This window comes from Podarcis bocagei, assembly GCF_964188305.1.
Source record: "Podarcis bocagei genome assembly, chromosome: 7".
NCBI lineage: Eukaryota > Metazoa > Chordata > Lepidosauria > Squamata > Lacertidae > Podarcis > Podarcis bocagei.
In genome coordinates, this window is record NC_138132.1 from 37,324,123 (window position 1) to 37,344,171 (window position 20,049).

General features: G+C 42.1%; 1 protein-coding gene across 2 annotated transcripts in view; it reads left to right on the forward strand.

The window, feature by feature from the left end:
- RSPRY1 (ring finger and SPRY domain containing 1) overlaps positions 1-20,049 on the forward strand; it is a 37,026-nt gene that overhangs the window by 4,033 nt on the left and 12,944 nt on the right. The window contains exons 2-9 of one of the 2 annotated variants that reach the window (XM_081203674.1): positions 1,134-1,211; positions 7,868-8,362; positions 12,429-12,481; positions 14,499-14,611; positions 15,668-15,794; positions 16,883-16,941; positions 18,182-18,248; positions 19,280-19,411. In XM_081203674.1, coding sequence (XP_081059800.1) covers positions 8,016-8,362; positions 12,429-12,481; positions 14,499-14,611; positions 15,668-15,794; positions 16,883-16,941; positions 18,182-18,248; positions 19,280-19,411 — 898 coding nt within the window. In that variant the 5' untranslated portion in view covers positions 1,134-1,211; positions 7,868-8,015. The remainder of the gene's footprint in view (positions 1-1,133; positions 1,212-7,867; positions 8,363-12,428; positions 12,482-14,498; positions 14,612-15,667; positions 15,795-16,882; positions 16,942-18,181; positions 18,249-19,279; positions 19,412-20,049) is intronic. The other variant, XM_081203673.1, reaches the window with a different exon arrangement.

Sequence of the window (20,049 nt, forward strand, 5' to 3'; positions counted from 1 at the left end):
GGCTGCCTAGATGGTAGGGGCAGAACTGTGTTCTGCTCCCACATTTTATGAGACGGAAGACATGCTGCTCAGAGTTTTGAATGGTGCCTCACTCTGCGCATGATGCTAAGCTTCATGCTAAACCATGGCTTCACATCAATGCATGGGTTCCCAGGGTGCTCTGCCTCTAGTGCTACTGTGAGCTAAGCCATGTTTTGGCTTGGCAAGTCATCTGAACTGGGATGGTGGTTTGACTTATTCCAAACAAAATAGTTGAGTGAGATTTGTTCTTAGTTTGTCTAGAGCCTGCCTTCTGCCCCTCACGTTGGGTGTCCTGTTCCTTGTAGGCAGGAACCCCCTCATTCAAGTGTGATGTGTGAACAGAGTATGCAGAGAGACACTGCATCCTTCCTCATGGATTCTTCAACTATTCACATCCTTGCTCCAAACACACTTTTCACCTATAGTGATATATCATGGGAAAACATCATCTTTGTTAATTAGTCTGAGGGATGCTCTCTGCTGATGGTTATGAATAAAGTGGGGTGGGGTTGGTAGTACAGTGGGGAGAGTCCAGGATATAGGCCCAAATGAGCAATATTTGTATAAATAAGGTTTCCAGTCTGTATGCTCTTGAGTCACAGGAACAACTTTTTAGTCATGCCTGCTAGTTTGTGTGACTAAATCCAACACACAGTTTGGTTTGGTTATTTGACCAAGAATTTTTGTACAGTACTGTGGGGCAGAAGCGTTAGGGCTTCCCCTGCCATTACTTGAATAAATAAAAACTTAACAATTGCTCAGACAGAAGCATTTTTGCCATAGGGACTGGGTGGTCCATTGGCGTGGGCACAATTGATCAGTTCAGTATGCAAATAGATTCATAACCCATGACGCTCACACTGTGTAGTTGGTTTTGTAGCCTGTGGAGCTACTACACCTTAAATGACTAGGGGGAAGGGTAGGAAATCCATCTTCCTGCCCCAACCAGGATTAGCATTGAACAAAGCTGTATCGGTGAAGCTTGGCCTCCTTGGCTGCTGCCTGTACCTCGTGAGTCTAGCCTTTGCCCAAGTGAGTCAGTCACTTGGCTAGAACCTCTCCCTTACATTGAGGAGGCTATCACCTGAACTCTCTTTCCTGGTCTGTTTCAGCTCCTAGCAGTTGGTGCAGTGCAGGAGATTGTGTGCTCTACCCCTTTGTATCAGCTGCCGACATTGAGGATAAGTGAGGTAACTTATTTTTCACCAATGCATCGCTTCTTTCTAGTCAACTTTCCAGCACCATTCAGATAAATAGAAGTGTGTGATGACCCATAACAGACCAGTGCTTGGAGGCTAGATGTGGACCAGTAAATTGAAGGTGAATCCTGAGACGACAAAGATGTTGTGTGTTCTGAATTGCTGAGTCTAGGAGGTTGGAGATTACCTGTTCTGGATGCGGCTTCACTCCCCTGGAAGTAGCCGGTTCATAGCTTGGCGGTGCTCCTAGATCCACTACTGCCCCTGGAGGTTTAGGTAGCCTTGGTGACCTGAAGTGCCTTTTTTCCAGCTATGGCCCCCTTTGGAGAGAGACGACCAGTGTACTCTACGCCCTGATACTGTTCAGACTGGACTATTGCATTGTGCTCTGTGTGTGGAATCCCTTGAAGACTATTTGAATACTTCCACTGGTCAGAAATGCAGGTCCAGAAGAGGGCTCTCTCTGTGTCAGGCCCTAAATTATGGAGTTTCCTCCCTGCAGAAATGTGTCTGGAATATTTATTGTACATTTATTGTACAGGTGAAGATTCACCTCTTAAACCGAAGTTTTAATTCTGCTTTGTGGGACCCACCTCTTTTGTTGAATTTATATCATTCTGCCATGTTTTTAAAAAAATGGTTTTACTAGTTCTATAATTATAGCAATTTTATCCAGTTTTATAATTGTATATTACCAGTATATTGTTTTAACTCTCCCTGAGACCTTATGGTGAAGACTAGGTAAGAAATTAAATCAATCAATTAATTAATTTCCCCACCTTTTCTTAAAAGTATGTCATATGATTGTGACCCAAACTTGAGAATTGGCTTCCATAGGAGATTTAATGAAATTATAATCTTCTAAACCTTTTAGCTCAGTTTCATGTTAATGTGTGCCTGGTAATGTGGAATGATTTGCATAAGGAAATTTTCTAATGCTCTAGACTAGAGATTGTAATTCTCTTGCTTATTTGACTTCATTTAGAAAACAAAGTTGAAGAAATAGCCAAGCTTTCTTTGCATTGTGTTTGCTGTACTTGTACTTCCCACTTCCAAGCCAAGCACTGCAGAAATATTTCTCCGTTTAAGAAACACCTCTGCAGTTATGACCTACACGTCAGCAAACCCTAAGTTTGGATTGTGGATAAAACTGATGTCAATCATACATGAAAAATGATTTGCAATGTTTGCTTACCATATGTGCCCCATTTCTAGGAAGTAGGATTTGAAGAGAGTAACCCCAAATATAATCTAAGATTTAGACTGCACCATTCTTGGTCATAAAGCAAATGAATAGTTGGTGTTTTGTTAGTAGGGCTAATTTTTGTTTTAAATGGAGGGTCTGGGGAAGCTTGTACATGGGGACCATTGAGTCTCCAAAACAGAAACTTCTCAGGTGCCAATTGCAAATTTACACTTAGAAAACCAAAAATAAGGTTCTTATAATTGCATATTACTGTTTGGTTTTTAAACAGTAATTTTTACACTTCAGAAAATTGCCAAGCTCTTTCTGATTCAGGCAAGTTTAATAACAGAATTAGAATAAATTTCTGGCATAGTATGATAGGGAGGTTTAACCAGACCCAAAATCCAGTTTGCACATGGGCATTCTTGTTTTCTTTGCAGAAACAGTCAAGCCACATTTTCTCTCTCTTTGAAATGCAATTAGTATCTCTGTGTTAACTTTTTGTGAGTTGATTCTCTTAGAGCTATGGGTTTTATATATTTACAATGGGTGAGGGGAAAATCCAGCTATTACTGAGTTAAGACTGGAAACTGAAAAGTTGAAGTCATCCCTGTATTCAACTTTGGCTTCTTGGCAAGAATTCAGAGTGGGCAGGGTTTTTCCACAATGAGGTGATTATGGTTGAGTGTAAGGAAACACTTGAGGCTGTGAATCATTGATTCCTTCCCTCCTTACTCTAGAGGCGCCTGCGCTCAAAACCATTTCCAGCCAAGTTCTTAGCTGACCACTTCTGCTGAGTTGTTTGGACCAGGAAAATTTGGTGGGATGATCATATAGATGTCGTACGTTACATTGGATAACATGTTAAAATTACGAGTGTGGATGTCTTTTTATTGGAGACCTTCCCATAGAAATAGTGCCTGTGGAGCAAGCCTGTTCAGCTTTTTGTTTCAGGCAGTGCACAAGGGGAAATGTGCATTCTACAGTTAGAATTGTTCAGTAAATTAAGGAACCAAATTTGCATGCTTCATATTCTGTTGCAAGTGGTATACCCCTGTGTTTGCAGAAGCTAGATTTATGCACTTTTTAATATTACGAATTGGAATATAGGGGGAGGAGACCAGCTTTTTTCACAAAGGGTGGCAGTTCATTCCTAGAGTTTCTGAGAAATTAAGTATTGTGTAGAAAAATCAAGTGTTCTTTTAAGTCTTTATTTTGTTACGCTGGCTCATAGTAGGCATTCTGTGTGTGTGTGTGTGTGTGTGTGTGTGTGTGTGTGTTGTGTGTACGCGCTAAGAAAAGGAGAGTATCAGGTGTCAAAAAGTATTTATTTCTAGTGTTGTGCCTGGAGCCCACAAAAATAGAACTCTTGTTGGAAGAATTTGTGTCTGATGCAATCAGTTGGCAAACATGTTGCTAAAAATACATGTACTGTAGTAGTTAACAGAGAGCAGCTGAAAGAGGCTGGTATTTGGGAGTCCTCGTGCTGCTTCCTTGATTCACAGAACTAGCAGTAGCCAAGTCTAGTTTTCATCAGTACTGTATTAGCACTTCCCAATGTGTGTGTTCCTCTGATAAGCAGAGGTGACCAAAAGCATGCTGGCTATTTGAAGGGAGTTATTGAACTGTCTGACAGGCAGACCACGCAAGGCCTGCTGATAGTAGGGCCAAAAACCCTTGCTTGGAAGTTGTTGTTTTTCTAAGTTGTACTGTGCAATGCTTTCCAGACCTGTGAATGATACCCTTGGTTCCCAATGCATTTCTTGGCCACTAACACACTGGTTTGTGCATACAGCAAGTTACTGCAACTTTGTAGGGCTGTGAATTTTTTTGGATGATGGTTTGGAAATAATTAAGGCTGCTATATTTCAAAATTTCATAAATATATAGAACAGCACAATTTTATGTGGTAAGTTATACATAATGGGTTGTATCCATCATAGCGCTACATGAACAAAATGCATTGGATGGACGGTGTTTAACTACCTTGTCTCATCAGTGCAAGGATTTCTGCTTGCGCAACAGAACATTATGCCCCCCTCCTTCCACTATGTGTCACCTAAGTCTGTTCTAGGGTTTCCCCTAACACTCCTGAGCAGATTTGGCAAAGGCACAGAGCACACAAGGGGGAGGAGGCGGGGAAGTCATGTTATGCAAACAGAAATCCTTGTGGTGATCAGACAAGGTAGTTGAACTTCATGCTATGCATTTTGTTCTCTTACAGAGGTAGAGTAAGTTGAGAGCTGATAAGGAAAGGTGTCGCATACACTTCAGTTTCTCCCCCTGCTCCCTGTGTCTTTTCACAAGGGACTGACTCATAGCTTCCACATTGCCAGAAATGTTCTGTCTCTGTTAGGGGTAGAGGGGTATGTGGCATATGTGAGACAAAGCTTAAACAAACGAGAAGCTAGAAATTGGCTGGCAGTGTTTTTTATAGGTTGACATACTTAAGTGAAAAATATAGGAAAAATACAGACTTCAATCAAATTAGCTGTTATACCTGTATATATCTAAAGTGCATTAAGGTGTGGTGGCAGCTGAGGGTTACATAGACTGTTTACTGTGAGCTGTAAGATGACTGGTGCACAGATAACTTGTTTATGTATTGAGTGCCCAACAGAGCAGTTTTGCTTTCTGTAAGGGCTACTTAACTTCGCATTTGCAGCTTATCTTTGTCTTTGCAGCATGTGTAGAACTTCTTTTTCAGGAAACTGGCAAACTGAGGAGAGTAATAAGCTCCCCCTTCTTAGTTGAGAGTCTCCATCCCAAGTACTGTGCTAATTCACTGGTTTTACACCATGGGTTGGCTCCTCATGATTTTAAGAGAAACTTGGACATTGTGCTTTGAAACCAAATTATGCGTGCTGTTATATAGCCTGTAGCAGTTTAGGAAAAAATAAGGCAGAGGAACAACTTAAATAGGTTTGCATCAGTGTACCTTAATCCTAGGTGCACAGTCATTTCATGGGTTGTTGTAAGTTACGACGTTTCAAGATGATTGACTTGATGCTTCAGCCTCTAGGAATCTGTGAAACTGGGTTCCTCCCCTTCTTCTGCCTTACACACTGATGTGCTGGATGATCTAAATATACTGACTTTCAGGCTGTGTGATTATATATATATCAGTCATACACGAGAATGGTATATCTCATGTATGATGGAGCAATATGACTAATAATGACGAATAACATCACTTACTTTCTATATTTAATCAGTAGAGCACTTATTTTCTCCCAATAGAGAGTGGTAGAAATTCTAACTGTAATCAACAAGTGAAAAATTAGTTCTCATTCTCGTTTAGAAACAAGTTATTCTAAGAGTCTTAGATTTTATTTGCCAGGTCCAAATCACTCACAGTAATTCCTTAATAATTTGATATTAGAATAGCTTTACAGCTGGACAAAACAACAAGACAGGCGTTGAACCTGCTGTCACATGTGTGTATTGTCAACAGGGCTGTGGCATGCAAAAGATCTCAGGTTCACTTCCCAGCATCTTCAGGTATCTCTGGGCGAGATCTTATCAGAAATTGTGAAGAGCTGCTGCCAGTAAATGTAAGCAATACTGAGCTATATGGACCAATGGTCTGACTTGGAATAAGACAGTTTCCTGTGGAAAGCTTGGGTTTTAGTCATCACTGGGCTAAATGTGAGTTTTCACATAGATTAGTACTTCCTACACCTTACCCGGGCTGGTTCAGGTAGGATTTTGGGTTGATAATCATCCAGGTAAATTGTACCTTGTTCCATTAAATTGTAGTTTTCATATTATGACTAAGCTTTTATAAGTGGTGGTTTCACAAAAGCAGGTTATTTTGATAGTTATAGCTATGCCACTCTCAATATAGTGGTGTGAATTGGTCTAAAGGAAGGAAGGACCAGCCTATATGGAAAGTTCAGCTCTCAGTATCACTCTTCCCTGTTGTTGTTTTTTAAAGATTTACAAGCACCTTGCATTTTTTTAAATTAAGCCAGTTGATGCATTCCAGTCATTCACTGTGGAGGGCCATGTGTCATGAAGTCATGAAGTTACATCTCTTCCTCCTTTCTCCTTTTGCCACCCCGTGCTCAGAAGAGCTTTATGGTTACCCAAATATGGCAGCCAACTTAGTGCCAGTGCCAGCATCTGGCTTGCTTTTGGGAGGCACGTTCTGAGCCCTCCACCATCCCCATCACTCTCCTCCCTCCACTGGCCTGGTCTTATTTAAGGTATTTCTATGCTGGCTTTCAGACAGACATCACAAAGCAGTTTATATAAACATTATTACAATAATAAGAACTGATTTTTTAAAAACAACAACCAATGCAAAAGGCAACTGTTTGCTTAGAAGAAGCTGTGATGGTAACTTCTTTTCTGCTCTGCTGCAGAGTGGGTGGTTCTGCAAAGATTTCCTGGGTGACAGTTAGAGGAGGGAGGGGCCACCACTGGCAGCTGGACCTGGGCAGCTTACTAGGCTGTGGGTTTCGTTTCCACTCTCTTCAGAGCAAGATAATTCTTCATAGACCTTTATGTGCCATTTCCTCCATCAGTTGACAAGTTGCCATTTGTTTCGGGGCATAATGCTAATGGAAACTGACTGGGCAACTTGAATTGTGTGGGGTTCTTTACCCTGCTTTTTGATAGTTAGATAACATTTTTATTCTTGGTAAGCTGGCTGGAATATCAGAATACACTTATTTTCAAATAAAGCATAGTAGAAGAGGCAACATGGTATATGGAGGGCTAGGCTGAAATCCATAGGTGTCTGGCTCCTTGATTTTTATTTTTATTTTAAATGCCCACCACTTAGTAAACTGATCTTTTTTTTCAACTTGAGGCTGGCTCCTGGAGAAACAGAAATATTTTTCAAGCTCTATACTGGCTGCACACTCTACCTGCATTTCCCAGTGACCCAACTCCCTTGCAGCTGGCTTTGGACTCACACAAAGGAGTGGGAAGGACTTTACTACTGGCTGCCTCAAGAAACCTCGCATTGATCATTTGTATTAGGATGGCGGGGATCTGGATGCAGTTTGAGCCTCCTCCAGGAACTGTGTATACGTGCATTTCCCTCTCCCGCTTCAGTTTACTTTGAGAACAGCATGTTAGAATGCTTCAGGGTGGGGATAAATTGGAGGCAATTGCGGTTGATTAGCATTTTTGTAGCCCTGGGTATCTGAACGGGACAGAATTGCAGTACTGGGCGCCTTAGCAGATTTGAGGATAAGAAGCAAGTTTTCCCTCTTTGTAGCATCAGCTGTTGGGTTTAAGGCAGGGTTGGGGAACTGGGCTGGGACTGATGGGAGTTGGGAGTCCACCAGCATCTGGAGGGTACAGGTTCCCTTTCTGGTGCAGGGCACAAAGGTATGCCAAATGGGAAATTAGGATTGTTTGCCTGCTTGCAAAGGAACTTGTTTGCTAGTCACATTATTTTACAATTTCAATCCAAGTTGATGGGCTTGTATTTTTTCTTACCCTCCAGGCCTCCTTTTGGATGACCAATGTGTATCTTCAGTGATGATGTCAGACACTTACCCAGCAATTCCCTGCCCATTCCAGTTGTTACAGACTCATATGATGCAAAAGCTGCAATTCAGGATCCCAAAAACATTGCTTTTAAAACTGTCTAGATGATTGTCGTTGCTTTGGTTGTGTTCTATGCGAGCAGGAGCCTTCTCCAAGGTTTACGGCTGACCCTTGAACAGCACATTCCCTGTTTGCTGCAAACCTTGGGGGCTAGCAGCATGGGCAACTCCTGTGTTTGTCGGGAAGACAGTGGGGTAGAAGACAATGCAGAATCCAGAAGTCGCCAGACAGAGAACAGCAGAGTGCCTGTATCGGACTCCAGGAGCCACCCGAGGGATCCAGTGAGGCCCCCCCGGCGGGGACGGGGGCCACATGAACCAAGAAGAAAAAAACATAACGTGGATGGATTAGTACTTGACACGCTAGCAGTGATTCGGACGTTGGTAGACAAGTAAGTACTTCCTGAAGAGAAATATTGCCATGGATGTACCTTCCTTCTCTTGTAAATTGCTGTGCTGCAATCTGTGGAGACTGCTCTAATGTCCCCCTCCAGTGGCATAAAAGTGGACAACTTTATGTTGGAATTGGAAATGTCTACAGATGTTTCAGGAACAATCCATGAATAAGATAGTAGATTCGCCTTGGCTTCTCCTCGTAACACTTGCGCTTTTTGAATACCCCTCCAGCAGTTCATTTTGACGTCCAAAGTTTGTTTCAGTGAAATCCTACTCGGCCCTGTAACCTTACACTGCCTGATTCCGTTGAGTGGCAGCCACTGCAGTGCCTACACCAGTCGTGGGAGGAGAGCCAAATGGCAAACTGTCTTTGTGTCATGTTGAGACTTCTACAGTTTCAACAGACACAAAAGCAATATACAAGATGCTGCCTAAGGTCTTTGGAGGCCAGAGGTAGTTCTGCCACCTTTGATGGCAGAAGAAAGGTTTCCTTTGGGACGGAAGGGGACACTCTGATAGTGCTAGTAGGTGCTGTTGGGATTTGTTAGCCAGTTTGACTTCCTTCAACCAAATTCCCTTTGTGTGTTTGCAGTGCATTGTAAGATTGGGCAGCGCATGCTAAGGAGGCAGTTATTTAGGGAAGCTTTCTTCTGACCCCTTTCCTAACTCAGCAGTTGAAGATGTCTTCGTGGATAGGTGGGGGGCAGCAACTTGTGCTTGTCCCCTGTCTTTGAGTTGACTTGCTTCTGCAGAAGCATGTATTGGAGTGGTCTGTTGGTCTGTCCCTTCTAAAACTCCAGATTGAAAGGAGTTAAAGAAGGAATAGACATGAAGAGCAGTATAGAAATTTAATTATTGTTATTAATAATAATAATAATAATAATAATAATAATAATAATAATAATAATAGATAATAAGGCTCCCAGGGGCTACCAGTCATGATGATACTTTCAGAATCAAATAAAGCCCATTGCTTGGAATAATAGCCAGAAATGACTGATTCCCTTATCCTGCTTGTGGACTTTCCATAAGCATCTGGCTGAGCACTTTGGGAAACAGGAATCTGGGCTTGGTCTGGTCCAGCAGGGCTGCTCCAGTGATATATGTGTTGTGCCAATTCTTACAAATGTTTACATAATGGTTAATGATAAGTGGAAAGATTCTGAGTAGGGTAAAGCAATAAAGCCACTTTCAAAGAAGTGATGCCTGGGTGCGTTCTCTGGTGGCACAGCTTGTGATGTTTGAATTGGATCTGAATAACCCTGTTGAACCACGAGCACATTGGGAGTGGTTGGGGACAGGGGGCTACAGACAGGCAAAGGAAGGAATATCCCAGGCAAGCAAAGTTTATGTGAGGAGGGAGAGAGACATGATCACACCCTTCCAATGGCAGAGGAGCTACTGCTACATATCATAGCAACAGCACCAACAAAATTGTCCTTAATGCTTCCTTTCCTGATTAAAATTGTCATTATTCGTTGTCAGTTTGAGTTATCTTTGTAGTATCTTAAACATCAACAAGGGTGTTGACAGTTTCCTTCCTGCTTTATTATCTGAGCTGCTGTCAAAAATGCTCTTTCATAACTCCTTAAATAATCACTTCATTCTTTGCTACCTGCCAGCTCCAAGCGTCTGAGGCCCTTTCTGGCACAGACTGGAGCTTCTGTTTGTCCTAGGCCACAGTCTGAAGGCACGTGATGCCCCCACCTTGTTGAAGCAAAGAGGGTCTGGGTCTGATTAGGGTTTGACTTCAAGACTGCCTGGGAATCCTTTGTGAACAGCCTTGCGTTTTGTGGTGGAGGGAAAGACTGGGTATAAATGTAATAAACAGAAGCTTCTGGGCACAATGGAATGCATTTCCACCTCTCTTCTCAAGCATTATAGTTTACTTGGATTGAACCTCAGCAGTACAATGCTTCTCCTATGCCACTTCTTTCAAGTTAATGACGTCTGTTTTCACCCGCCTTGTGCTGAGAATAAAATGAATGACTCTTCCACTTGCGCAGAATACAACAGTGTGGGGCAGTGGGATGGGTTCAGTTGCTTTCAGGACTATCTTGTTCAAGCATTATTGGCTATAAACATTGTATTGCTTTAACTTGGGGGGGGGGTGCTGACCTGAATAAACTAACAGACAGTTTTCTACAAAAAGAGTAGGCTGTTTGGGGGGATTTTCTAGCAATAGTAAAAATTCATCCTGCTTGGATCCTATTTTTCCTTTAAGGGGCTCAAAGTAGCATCCAGGGGTTATCAACTGGCCCAAGGCTACCCAGTGTGCTCAATGGCTGGGCAGGGTTTTGAACCCAGGTCTCTCTAGGCTAAGTCCCAAACTCTGTTTCTACTCCCTCACCTGGGCACTGGAAGGGGCATGTCTACTAACAAGTTACTAGGGAAAGCACTCGGTAGAATTCTTAGCCAGTGGGAATTCAGTCCTGTGATAGAACATATTGCCAAGCACAAATGGTCACATAAGTGGAAAATAGTTTTGTGATTCTCCTCCCCAGCCCAACCCCCCAAGATTGGATCGCAAGTGTTCTGTTTCTTCCTTCCATGCCCTCTGTCATTCAGCACTCCACAACTTCCATTCCCTTTCATGTTGTGTTCCGTTAACACTTGGTGTGTAGCAGCTGGCCTTGAGCCAGAGGTGCTCTGTCTTCTGTTCTGAATGGAGGACTCTGCCCCTCTTCCCTCTTGTGCCTTTAATGGTCTTGCCTTTTATATTTTAGACCTTGGGTGTGGACCTCTGTGTTTTTATACTTTCATAAAAGCACTTGGTATACTTTTAGGAACTGTGGCAATAATGAAAAGATTGTACATTAATGTGTTGACACTGTCTCATTATCCTAAGAATTTGGATTATTGCAGTATCCTCTGAGGCAGTGAGAGTGTGAGCGGATGCTCATCAAATTTTCACAACAGCTGATTGCACTGGTTGCCAGTTTATTTCCAGGCAGAAATCAGTGTGCTGATGATTACCTTTAAATCCCTAAATGGTTTGGGCTCAGTCACTTTCCTTACCAACCTGCCTGCTCCATTAGATTTGCTGGGGAGGTTGTTTTTCTTCTTCCAAGGGTGGCTGAGATGCAGCTGGCTGGGATGTGGCTTTTTCTATGGATAACGGAATTCCCCATCTTGGGAGGTCCATTTGGCCTCTATATTTTCCACCACATGACCAAGAATGTTGTTCCTTCCAGTAGATGTTTGGCCTGCCAGGTTCTAGTTTTAATGGCAAACCTCCATATCAGCTTTCTTGTTTCTTCTAATAGGCAAAGGAGTCCCTTTTGCTGGAAGGCTTCCAACAGTCTCTTAAATTAATGATACAAATGAAGGTTTCTGGCCATTGAATCCTGGGGTATGGTGCTGATTGTGGCAGTTGTCTAGAGAAGCCCTGTTGCGTGCAATAAGAGTTTTTGTATGCCAAGTCAGGATCTTTGTTTTCACGTTCACTCTAGATGACTGCACCACCACAAAGCCATTGTGTTCCCCACATTGGATAAAGTTCTACTTCCAGTTTGTTGTAGGGCTGATAAATATCCTTCAGGCACATCTGTACATGTAGATCCCTGGATTTCATTCCCATGGTTCTGTACTTGATGATGTGACTGTGGCCTAGGAAACATTTCTGCTACACCAGTATGGGGAAGTAGTGAAGAGAGAAGGTTCAAAGTCCTTATCAGCCACGGTTTGGCTCAGGGTTACCATGACAATCACTGGCTCTCAGCCTAACCTGCCTCACAAGGTTGTTAAGAAGATAAACAGGTGGCCATGTATGCCCCTCTGAGTTCCTTAGAGGAAGGGTGGCATAAAAACCTATTCAGTAAACAAATATGAGACTATATCCAACCAGATTCTACTCAGAATAGACTTATTGAATTTCATGGACCTGTTAGTCATGTCCATGGTTCTACTCTGAATAAAATTAACATTGGATAGGAACCATGGAACTTAGCTGGCTGTTAAACAGTCATGGATCTTCTGCATTGCTCTTCATTGTAAGCTGGTATGAGTGTGCCAACTTTGATAATGATTAACGTAAGCTTTTTGTCTTGTGTTTTCTTCCAGTGATCAGGAACCTCCTTATTCAATGATGACTTTGCATGAAATGGCTGAAACAGGTACCTCCCTGCTCTAGTGTGGCACTCCAGTTGCAATCTACTAAGAAACCATTTAGCTCTGTAAAGAAGCTTAAGAGTCGCACTGCATGTTTATTTCCAAGGGTTGAGGCAATTTTACAGTGATTACCTAAATAATACTGCTACTTGACAATGAGCTTGGTAAATTTGTAATTAGCTTAATATGTGTACCTGTCTAATCTGGCTAAATTTATGAGGTATGCTGTTGCGAAATCAGCCTGCCAGCTGCCACGAGGCTCAAGCTAACAGGCTTATTTTGGTTTTACACTGAGCTAGTAAACAGGCCTTGGAGTAACTAGGGGAATAGTTTGCTTCCAAATTAAAAGGAAAATGTTAATTAAATACTGAGGAACCTTGCAGGATATGGGAAGAATGTCCCCAAATGTGTGTTGATATCTCTAGACCAGTCTTCACCAACCTAGTGCCCTCCAGATATTTTGGGCTAAAGTTCCTGTCATCCCCTTTTAGCATACCAGGTGGGTGAAGTTGGCTCCGGACCACTATACCTTTTAAGCATTTTTGCCTGGAGCAACTGTAGTTGTCTGAATTCCTCGGTTCTGGAGCTGCTTAAAATACCACACCTGCTCATGCAGCTGTGGTTTTAAGGAGCACAATTCCTAAAGATGTAACTGAAGGCTTGAGAGTAGCTCTTTGGAACAGCTAGAGGCAGATCAATTTCATGTCTGATGCAGTGGATTTCCATGACACAAACAGTTTATCATCCTTTATTTCCTCATAAAAAAATTATACCCCTTTAACTCTCAAAAGGACTCAAAATACATTTCTCCTCCTTTAAATTCAGTGTCCAAAGTCCTTTGGACTTTATTACATGTAATTCTTCTAAATTGGTGCTGTACTTAACATGTGGAAAACGAAAAAAGCATCTAGACAGTAATGTCAATTGTGGCTCTGATGATGCCTTGCTCTGCAATGCAGCCTTTAGGCCTCAGTCACTTTGACTTTTCCCTTCCTTCCTTGGTGAGGTACTTGAAGAAAATGAGCCAGGGTAAGACAATGTCACTAACTGATCAATTAAAATGTTCTTCAAGAACAGAAACGTGAGAGTTCAGATTTTCCTGTTTCATTAGCAAGTTATAGATTATCTTCTTTATACATAAATGATAGGAAATATAACAGCCTATTCACAAATTCCTCTCTGTGTCCTGCTGTTGGAGAAGGAGACTGTTGGGAACTGGTTTAGGAAAGGCAGTGTGTTACCTTCGTTGCATTCCATCTCCTGTGTGCCTTTCTTAAACTTAAACCATAGTTTGAGAAGGAAGGGTGGTGTGTTTCTGATCTTTTGCCTCTTATAAAATAACTCTGGAGCTTGCTTTCCAAGAGATAATGTATTAGACCTCGTAGTATTCAAGGAATCCTTCCTAATTCACTAATCATTATCTATAGAAGCCAGTTCCTACATTCTGTTTCAAATCACTGTTCATACCAAGGGATGGAGGTTATGCAGAGATGGATCTGGTTCAGTCATTAGTGGCTCCCATTAACTTAGTGGGACATAGTAAAGGAACTTCAGAGAGGGAGCAAAATCTCACCTTATTTCTATGCTGTAGAAACTCATGGCATTGATTGTGCATAAGCATCATGTTACAAAATGCAGCTGAATTTGTGACTTGCCTTCACTGAGAAGTATTAATGCTCAGTGTTGGTGGTGGTATTATTATTATTAATATTACTACTACTACTACTATTACTATTTATTGTACTTATGAGTCATCACTAGGTATTGCAGTTGAGTAAGAAATATGCATGTGTGAACTTATCCTAACATTAATCCCTGGAGCTATGAATATTTGCCCTATCTCCAGGAGCTGAGTTTGTCCTGCTATTGCAGTCTAGATTAGCAGCTGCTTGCTAACTGTGATGTGTTGTTCAGATGAATTGTTAAAATGCTATTGAAATCATACTTGTGATTCGTGTATGATTATTGTCTCCATCTATTGTTACCAGTCTAAGACAGTTGCCTCTGTTTTGTGATTGACAGATGAAGGCTGGCTGGAAGTTGTCCAATCCTTAATTAGAGTTATTCCATTAGAAGATCCCTTGGGACCAGCTGTTATAACTTTGCTTTTGGATGAGTGTCCATTGCCAACGAAAGTAAGTAAAATAAATGCATGCAGACTTGGTAACCTTATTACAACAGCATGTAGCATCCCCCACTGTCGAACTGATTCTGACCAAACTTTTTAACAATGCACATCTTAAGAAACAATATTGCAATGTGTCATTTTCACACCAACAATTTCCTGAACAAAAGTTTCAAAACACAACTGAAAGTCATTGGACGGAAAGCTTGTCCTGGTGAGCACACACAGAGACACATGCATAGAGTTGTATAAACTCTCTGTTATCTGAATCTGCTAATTGCTTGTCCAAACTGAGAATTAGGCTGTTGATGCCTTCAGAATTCATGTATGCGCCACCATTTTGTAAAGATACTGAATATATAGACTTCGTGCCCATAAATCTTTCTGTATGAACTATGAAATGCATTAGGATATCTATCACATGACTAGAGAAGTCAGTAAGAATTCTTTCCCCCCCCCTAGTGTGCATTGCTTAGTCAACTTTGTATAAGTGTACCACGAGACCAAAAACACTGCAAAACCCAGGCACTTTTAAGATTTCTCTTGGGCCCTCTCTCCTTCCAAAAATATGATTCATTGAGTCTCCTCTCATCATATGACTAAAGAACGAGTTGAAGGGAAATAACACTTTGCAGAATGGCTGGTGTACTTTCCTTTGGCCAAGGTTCTTAAATAGCTTATGCTGGATTTATCCCACAGGCTTCAGTGGCACAACTCCAGAGTGAGAGATTTTAGGATTGCAGCTATATATTGTTTTACAGTGAATTACTTTTTAAGAAGGAAGAAGTATTTCCTAACTTCTTAAAAACCTGTGACTACTAATTTAGTGTCTTGATAGTCCTTGAAGTTTTGTGGATGCGAGTTGCTGTTTTTCTAACAGAAGCTGTTAAACAAGAGGTTTTGCACATGCAAAAATAGGGAGCATATGTTTTGTTCCCCAGTGGTTACAAAGTACCGTGGAGATAATTGGAGTATCTTCTGGTTCTGTCTGGAGCTGAGATAAAGAGAAGGGACTGTGTCTCTCAGTGTTCTACTATTCAGTAGCATTTTAACTTGTCTTGTTTAGGATGCATTGCAGAAGTTAACAGAAATATTAAGTTTAAGTGGAGCTGTTGCTTGCCAGGATGCCTGTCATCCTGCCAAACACCGGAACACAACAGCAGTACTAGGCTGTTTGGCAGAAAAACTTGCAGGTAAGAAGGATTTTTAATGTTTTTATGTAACTGGGGGGGGGGGGTTATTAACAGGCACCCTGCTTTGCTTTGCTCTAGATTCTCCCCTCCAGTCTCTCTGCTCAGGTCACAGGTGATCTGGTGTAAATACGTTGCATGTAACTCCCATCATTATCAAGAGTACGCCCTCAATATCCTGGGGTAGTGCTTAGAACATTAACTCCCTAATTGAAATCAACGAGTCTGTAAAATGTTTTGTTCAGCTGCACCCAGGCACCCACAGCTGTGGTCTCCAGATCATCAATGATGCCCAGCAGGGTGTCTCCAATGTATTCCTCTACAGTAGGCAACATCTTTTTTAAAAAATGATGCTGGCAACACCAGAAAGCAAAGGGTTCCTCTTTGAAAGTAGTGTCAGGCTGTGTTGTTTTGCTGGAATGCACACTTACTGTTATCGGTTACAGTGGGAGGGGGTTGCAATACACCTCCTGCTCCTCCATTTGAATGCCCCTTAACTAGGGGCAGTAAATACAAGGGGGGTGTACATACTTTGTGTAGCTGGGTCTGGGAAGTGTCCAGTAGGAACAATACTTGGCTGTCACACCTAGCGAAAATTTGTGGGCTCCTGCCTGCATCCAATATACAGCTGACTGCTGGAGGTTAATACTAAAAACAAGGGGATGGATATTACCTTCATGCCATCTTGTAAACTTATCTGTGGAGTCTAGCTTTCTGAGATCCTTTTAAGCACAGTATGATTGTATGCTTACCCAAACCCTTGGAACTGCCCCTGTACAATCACCCCTTGCCTTCTGGAGGCAGCACACTGAGTAGGCTTTGCCACCTTTGGTTGAAATTGCACAAGTTACATGTGCTTAAGATGCAATATTACTGTATTTAAAAAACATTGGCTTTTCCTGCTTAATTGGTTTTTTTTAAAGCTAAACTAAATATACTTGATTTCTTTCTTTCTTGCACAATGCCTTATGCCTATAGAGCACAAGATATCAGGGAGGGCAGAGTTGTACATTAAGCTCTTTGGAATTGACTTTTAAAAAATGTAATGCAGCAGCTTCGATGCACGTGTTTCATTTTTAGTGTTCTTGCAGGCCCTGCAAGTGTAGGTTTACTCAGCCAAGGGATCTTGGAATACTTGCTGCAGAGCTTGGTGAGTATCACAATTTAATCCTCCTCTAATGTTGTTCCTCTTTAAATGCTATGTCTCCTGTGTGTGAACATCAGAGGGATCAGGGCCTTGCATTTCATCCTGTTAAGTTTTGGGAGGAAACAGCTCCCAACATGGGGTCAAGCCTTCATCATTGCTGCTGCTGCCGCCGCCATCTTCCTTTTTCAGTAGTGAGTGTGTGTTGAGGGGATGCATAGAAATGGGGAGGGGACATTGATGAGGTAGAGCACATGCCTTGAATGCAGAAGCCCCCCATATCAGAAGGCACAAGTCAGCTTCAGAAGTTGTTCATGTGGCGAAGAGTCATGTGCTCACCTGCATATTTTTTCCTCTGGGCAAGCAGTGAAGAGTAATGTTCCCATCCCACCATCTGTAGATGGTGGTGTGGATTTGCCCCTTTAGGAGCATTTATAAACTTACAGGCAACTTATTTCTGTTTTTCAAGGAAAAAAGCAATGTATAAAAAGTCTTAAATTAAAACCAACATTGTAAAATCATTACATTGTTCTTTAGTGCAATGGAAATTAATGAAAGAATAGAATTTAGAGGCCTCAAATTTGTCTGGAAAGCTTTGAAAGGTTAAAAGAAAGCTTTTTATAATGTGTTGACGGAAATGATAGGAGGTAGAACATGGCCTCCCCTGCCAGACTTAATAGGTGAGAAGAAATTGCTTAGAAATTTCATCCCCTCTGTGGCCCGGTTCAGATGCCACAGTCCTCCAAGCCATGGTTTGGAAGATCAGCAATACATCAGCATCAGCTCCACTCTCCTCAAGTCTCTCACACTCATTTCTTGCTGTGCTTTGGCCTCTAGTTATAGTTTGTTCAGATTCCTGAATCAAGCAGTCCATGATCAGCAGTAGCCTCCAAGCCACAGTTGCCAGATTTGAACATTACAGCAAACTACAGTTAGAGGAAGCCTGAAATTGAAGGAGGCGATTTGTGGGAGTCAGTGGCTTGTTTTCCGATCCTCTGAGCTGAGCCATGAATATTTCCCTAATCCAGAACAGCTTCCTTCTTCCTTCTGCGTAGGACTTTGTCTTGGTGCTTGGGTCTCTAAAAAAAGCCCTGTGATAGACCGTTCCTCTTACGACAAGACATGAATGCTTTTGTCTTGAAAGTGCAATGTTTTTCCCTGTATTTGACAAATCGGCTAAAGTTTGTTGTTTTCGGAGGTCAGTTTAAGGGAATACTGTATCCTTTAATTCTCTTGTTTATCTTAGGAGTTCCAGTCCCACCCAACCGTAATGCTTTTTGCACTAATAGCCCTGGAAAAGTTTGCACAAACAAGTAAGTGAGTTAGCTCAAAATCTATGGGGAAAACACAAGATGGTTCCTAGTAGTCTGTGTGTTGAACTCCCCCCCCCCCCCACATACACACACTTTGTTCATAAGCATGCATGTGGCACTGACAAGATGGCTTAGGCTTGCTCCAAGTGCTATGGAGTTCTTTACTGTGAACCTTCAGAGCCTGACAACTGCTCTCCCTCCTCTGCTCTCAGGGTCCACCTGAGATTTGGAGGGTGTTCTTAGTTGCCTGGAAACAGCTGAGCAGCATGTCTGCTGTTGCAGTTTCCTCTACAGAGAACACCAAATGACTGTGTGGTGTGGCAGGACTGTTTAGTTGTGCCTGTGGTTTTGCATATCTGCGCATGGTGCTGCCTGCAGTCCCAATATCCTGACAAGAGTTGCCTTGTTTTTAATGGAGGAACAGGCCCAAGTGATGCCCAACCAAGGGGCAGAGGAAGATCAAAACAAGTAAACCCGTCAAACAGAGCCTTTTAGTGCTATAGAGTAGGGATGGGGAGCCTCAGGCCTGGTGGCCAAACATAGTCCTCCAAGCCTCTCTATGTAGCCCTTGGGCCTCTCCCCAGACCACACCCCCTTTCTCCAGCCCTGTTTTCCACCCTCCTTGAGTGCTTTTGCTTGCCTGGGATGCATCTTTGAACTCTGATAAAGCCTGGGTGAAGAATGGAGAGGGGTGTGAGTGTGTGTAGGATGTTGCCTCCTTGGGCTGAAAAAGTTACCCACCCCTGCCAGATAGCAAGGGTGTGGTGTTAGGAGGGCAGGGAAGAAGAAATGGTGTCTGCAAAGGCCCTCTTGGATGCTTGGAAAAGGTGCTTTGCTTAGCTAATCATCACATGGCCAGTGACGTAAGTTCCACTGACTGCATAAATGTTGCCTGGTTCCTCTTTGAGAAAGAGAGAAGAGAAACTAATACTGCTTTTGGATACTTAGAAAATGATATGTTTAAGCATGAACAATCTTTGTTTCTGGTGAAGGTTTTTTTTGACAATCGTCACTTTGTGTTACCATTTTAGGTGAAAATAAAATGACAGTTTCTGAAACGTGCATCAGTGACCAGCTAGTCTTGTTAGAGAAATGGACAGATAATCCAGACTACTTAAAACGCCAAGTTGGATTCTGTGCCCAGTGGAGTTTAGACAATCTATGTAAGTAAGAATTTATCTGTGAGATGGGGGCGTTGCTGGTGACATGCTCTGCATTCAATAATAAATTTTTTTATTAACTGACCAATCACATCAAATCAAACCAAATTACATAAATTCCAAATTACACAGCCGAATTTTAATTTTTTGTTGGGGGTACCCATATTTCAAGTTCCGAAGGAGATCCAATCAACTTCTTGCTTCTTACTGCTGTTTTAATGTCCACAAATCTAACCTTATGATGTTCACAGTACTATCCAGTCCTTTCTTATTGTTTTTCCACATCGCTTATTGTTATTTTCATATATTTTCCCTTTCTCTTTGTGACATCTGATCGTCTCCACAAGCTGGTTAGAACAGTTTGTAATCCTGCATGGATATTATTTTTTTTATCCAGTAGCCATATCCAGACGTTTTCCATATAACATCACTTCCATACATCGAAACAGTCTTAGCATCACTAATCTTCACCAATCTGCCTCCTTTCTCAAAACCTCTGAGGAGATTCAGCAGGAATGCAGTCTGAAAACAAGTCCGTTCCTCCTCTCGGCTATAAATCCTTTGGCAAGATGGCGACTCCGAATTAATTGCTGCGCCATTGCAAAAGCTCTTATTGCTTCTCGATCTCCATAAAGCATACT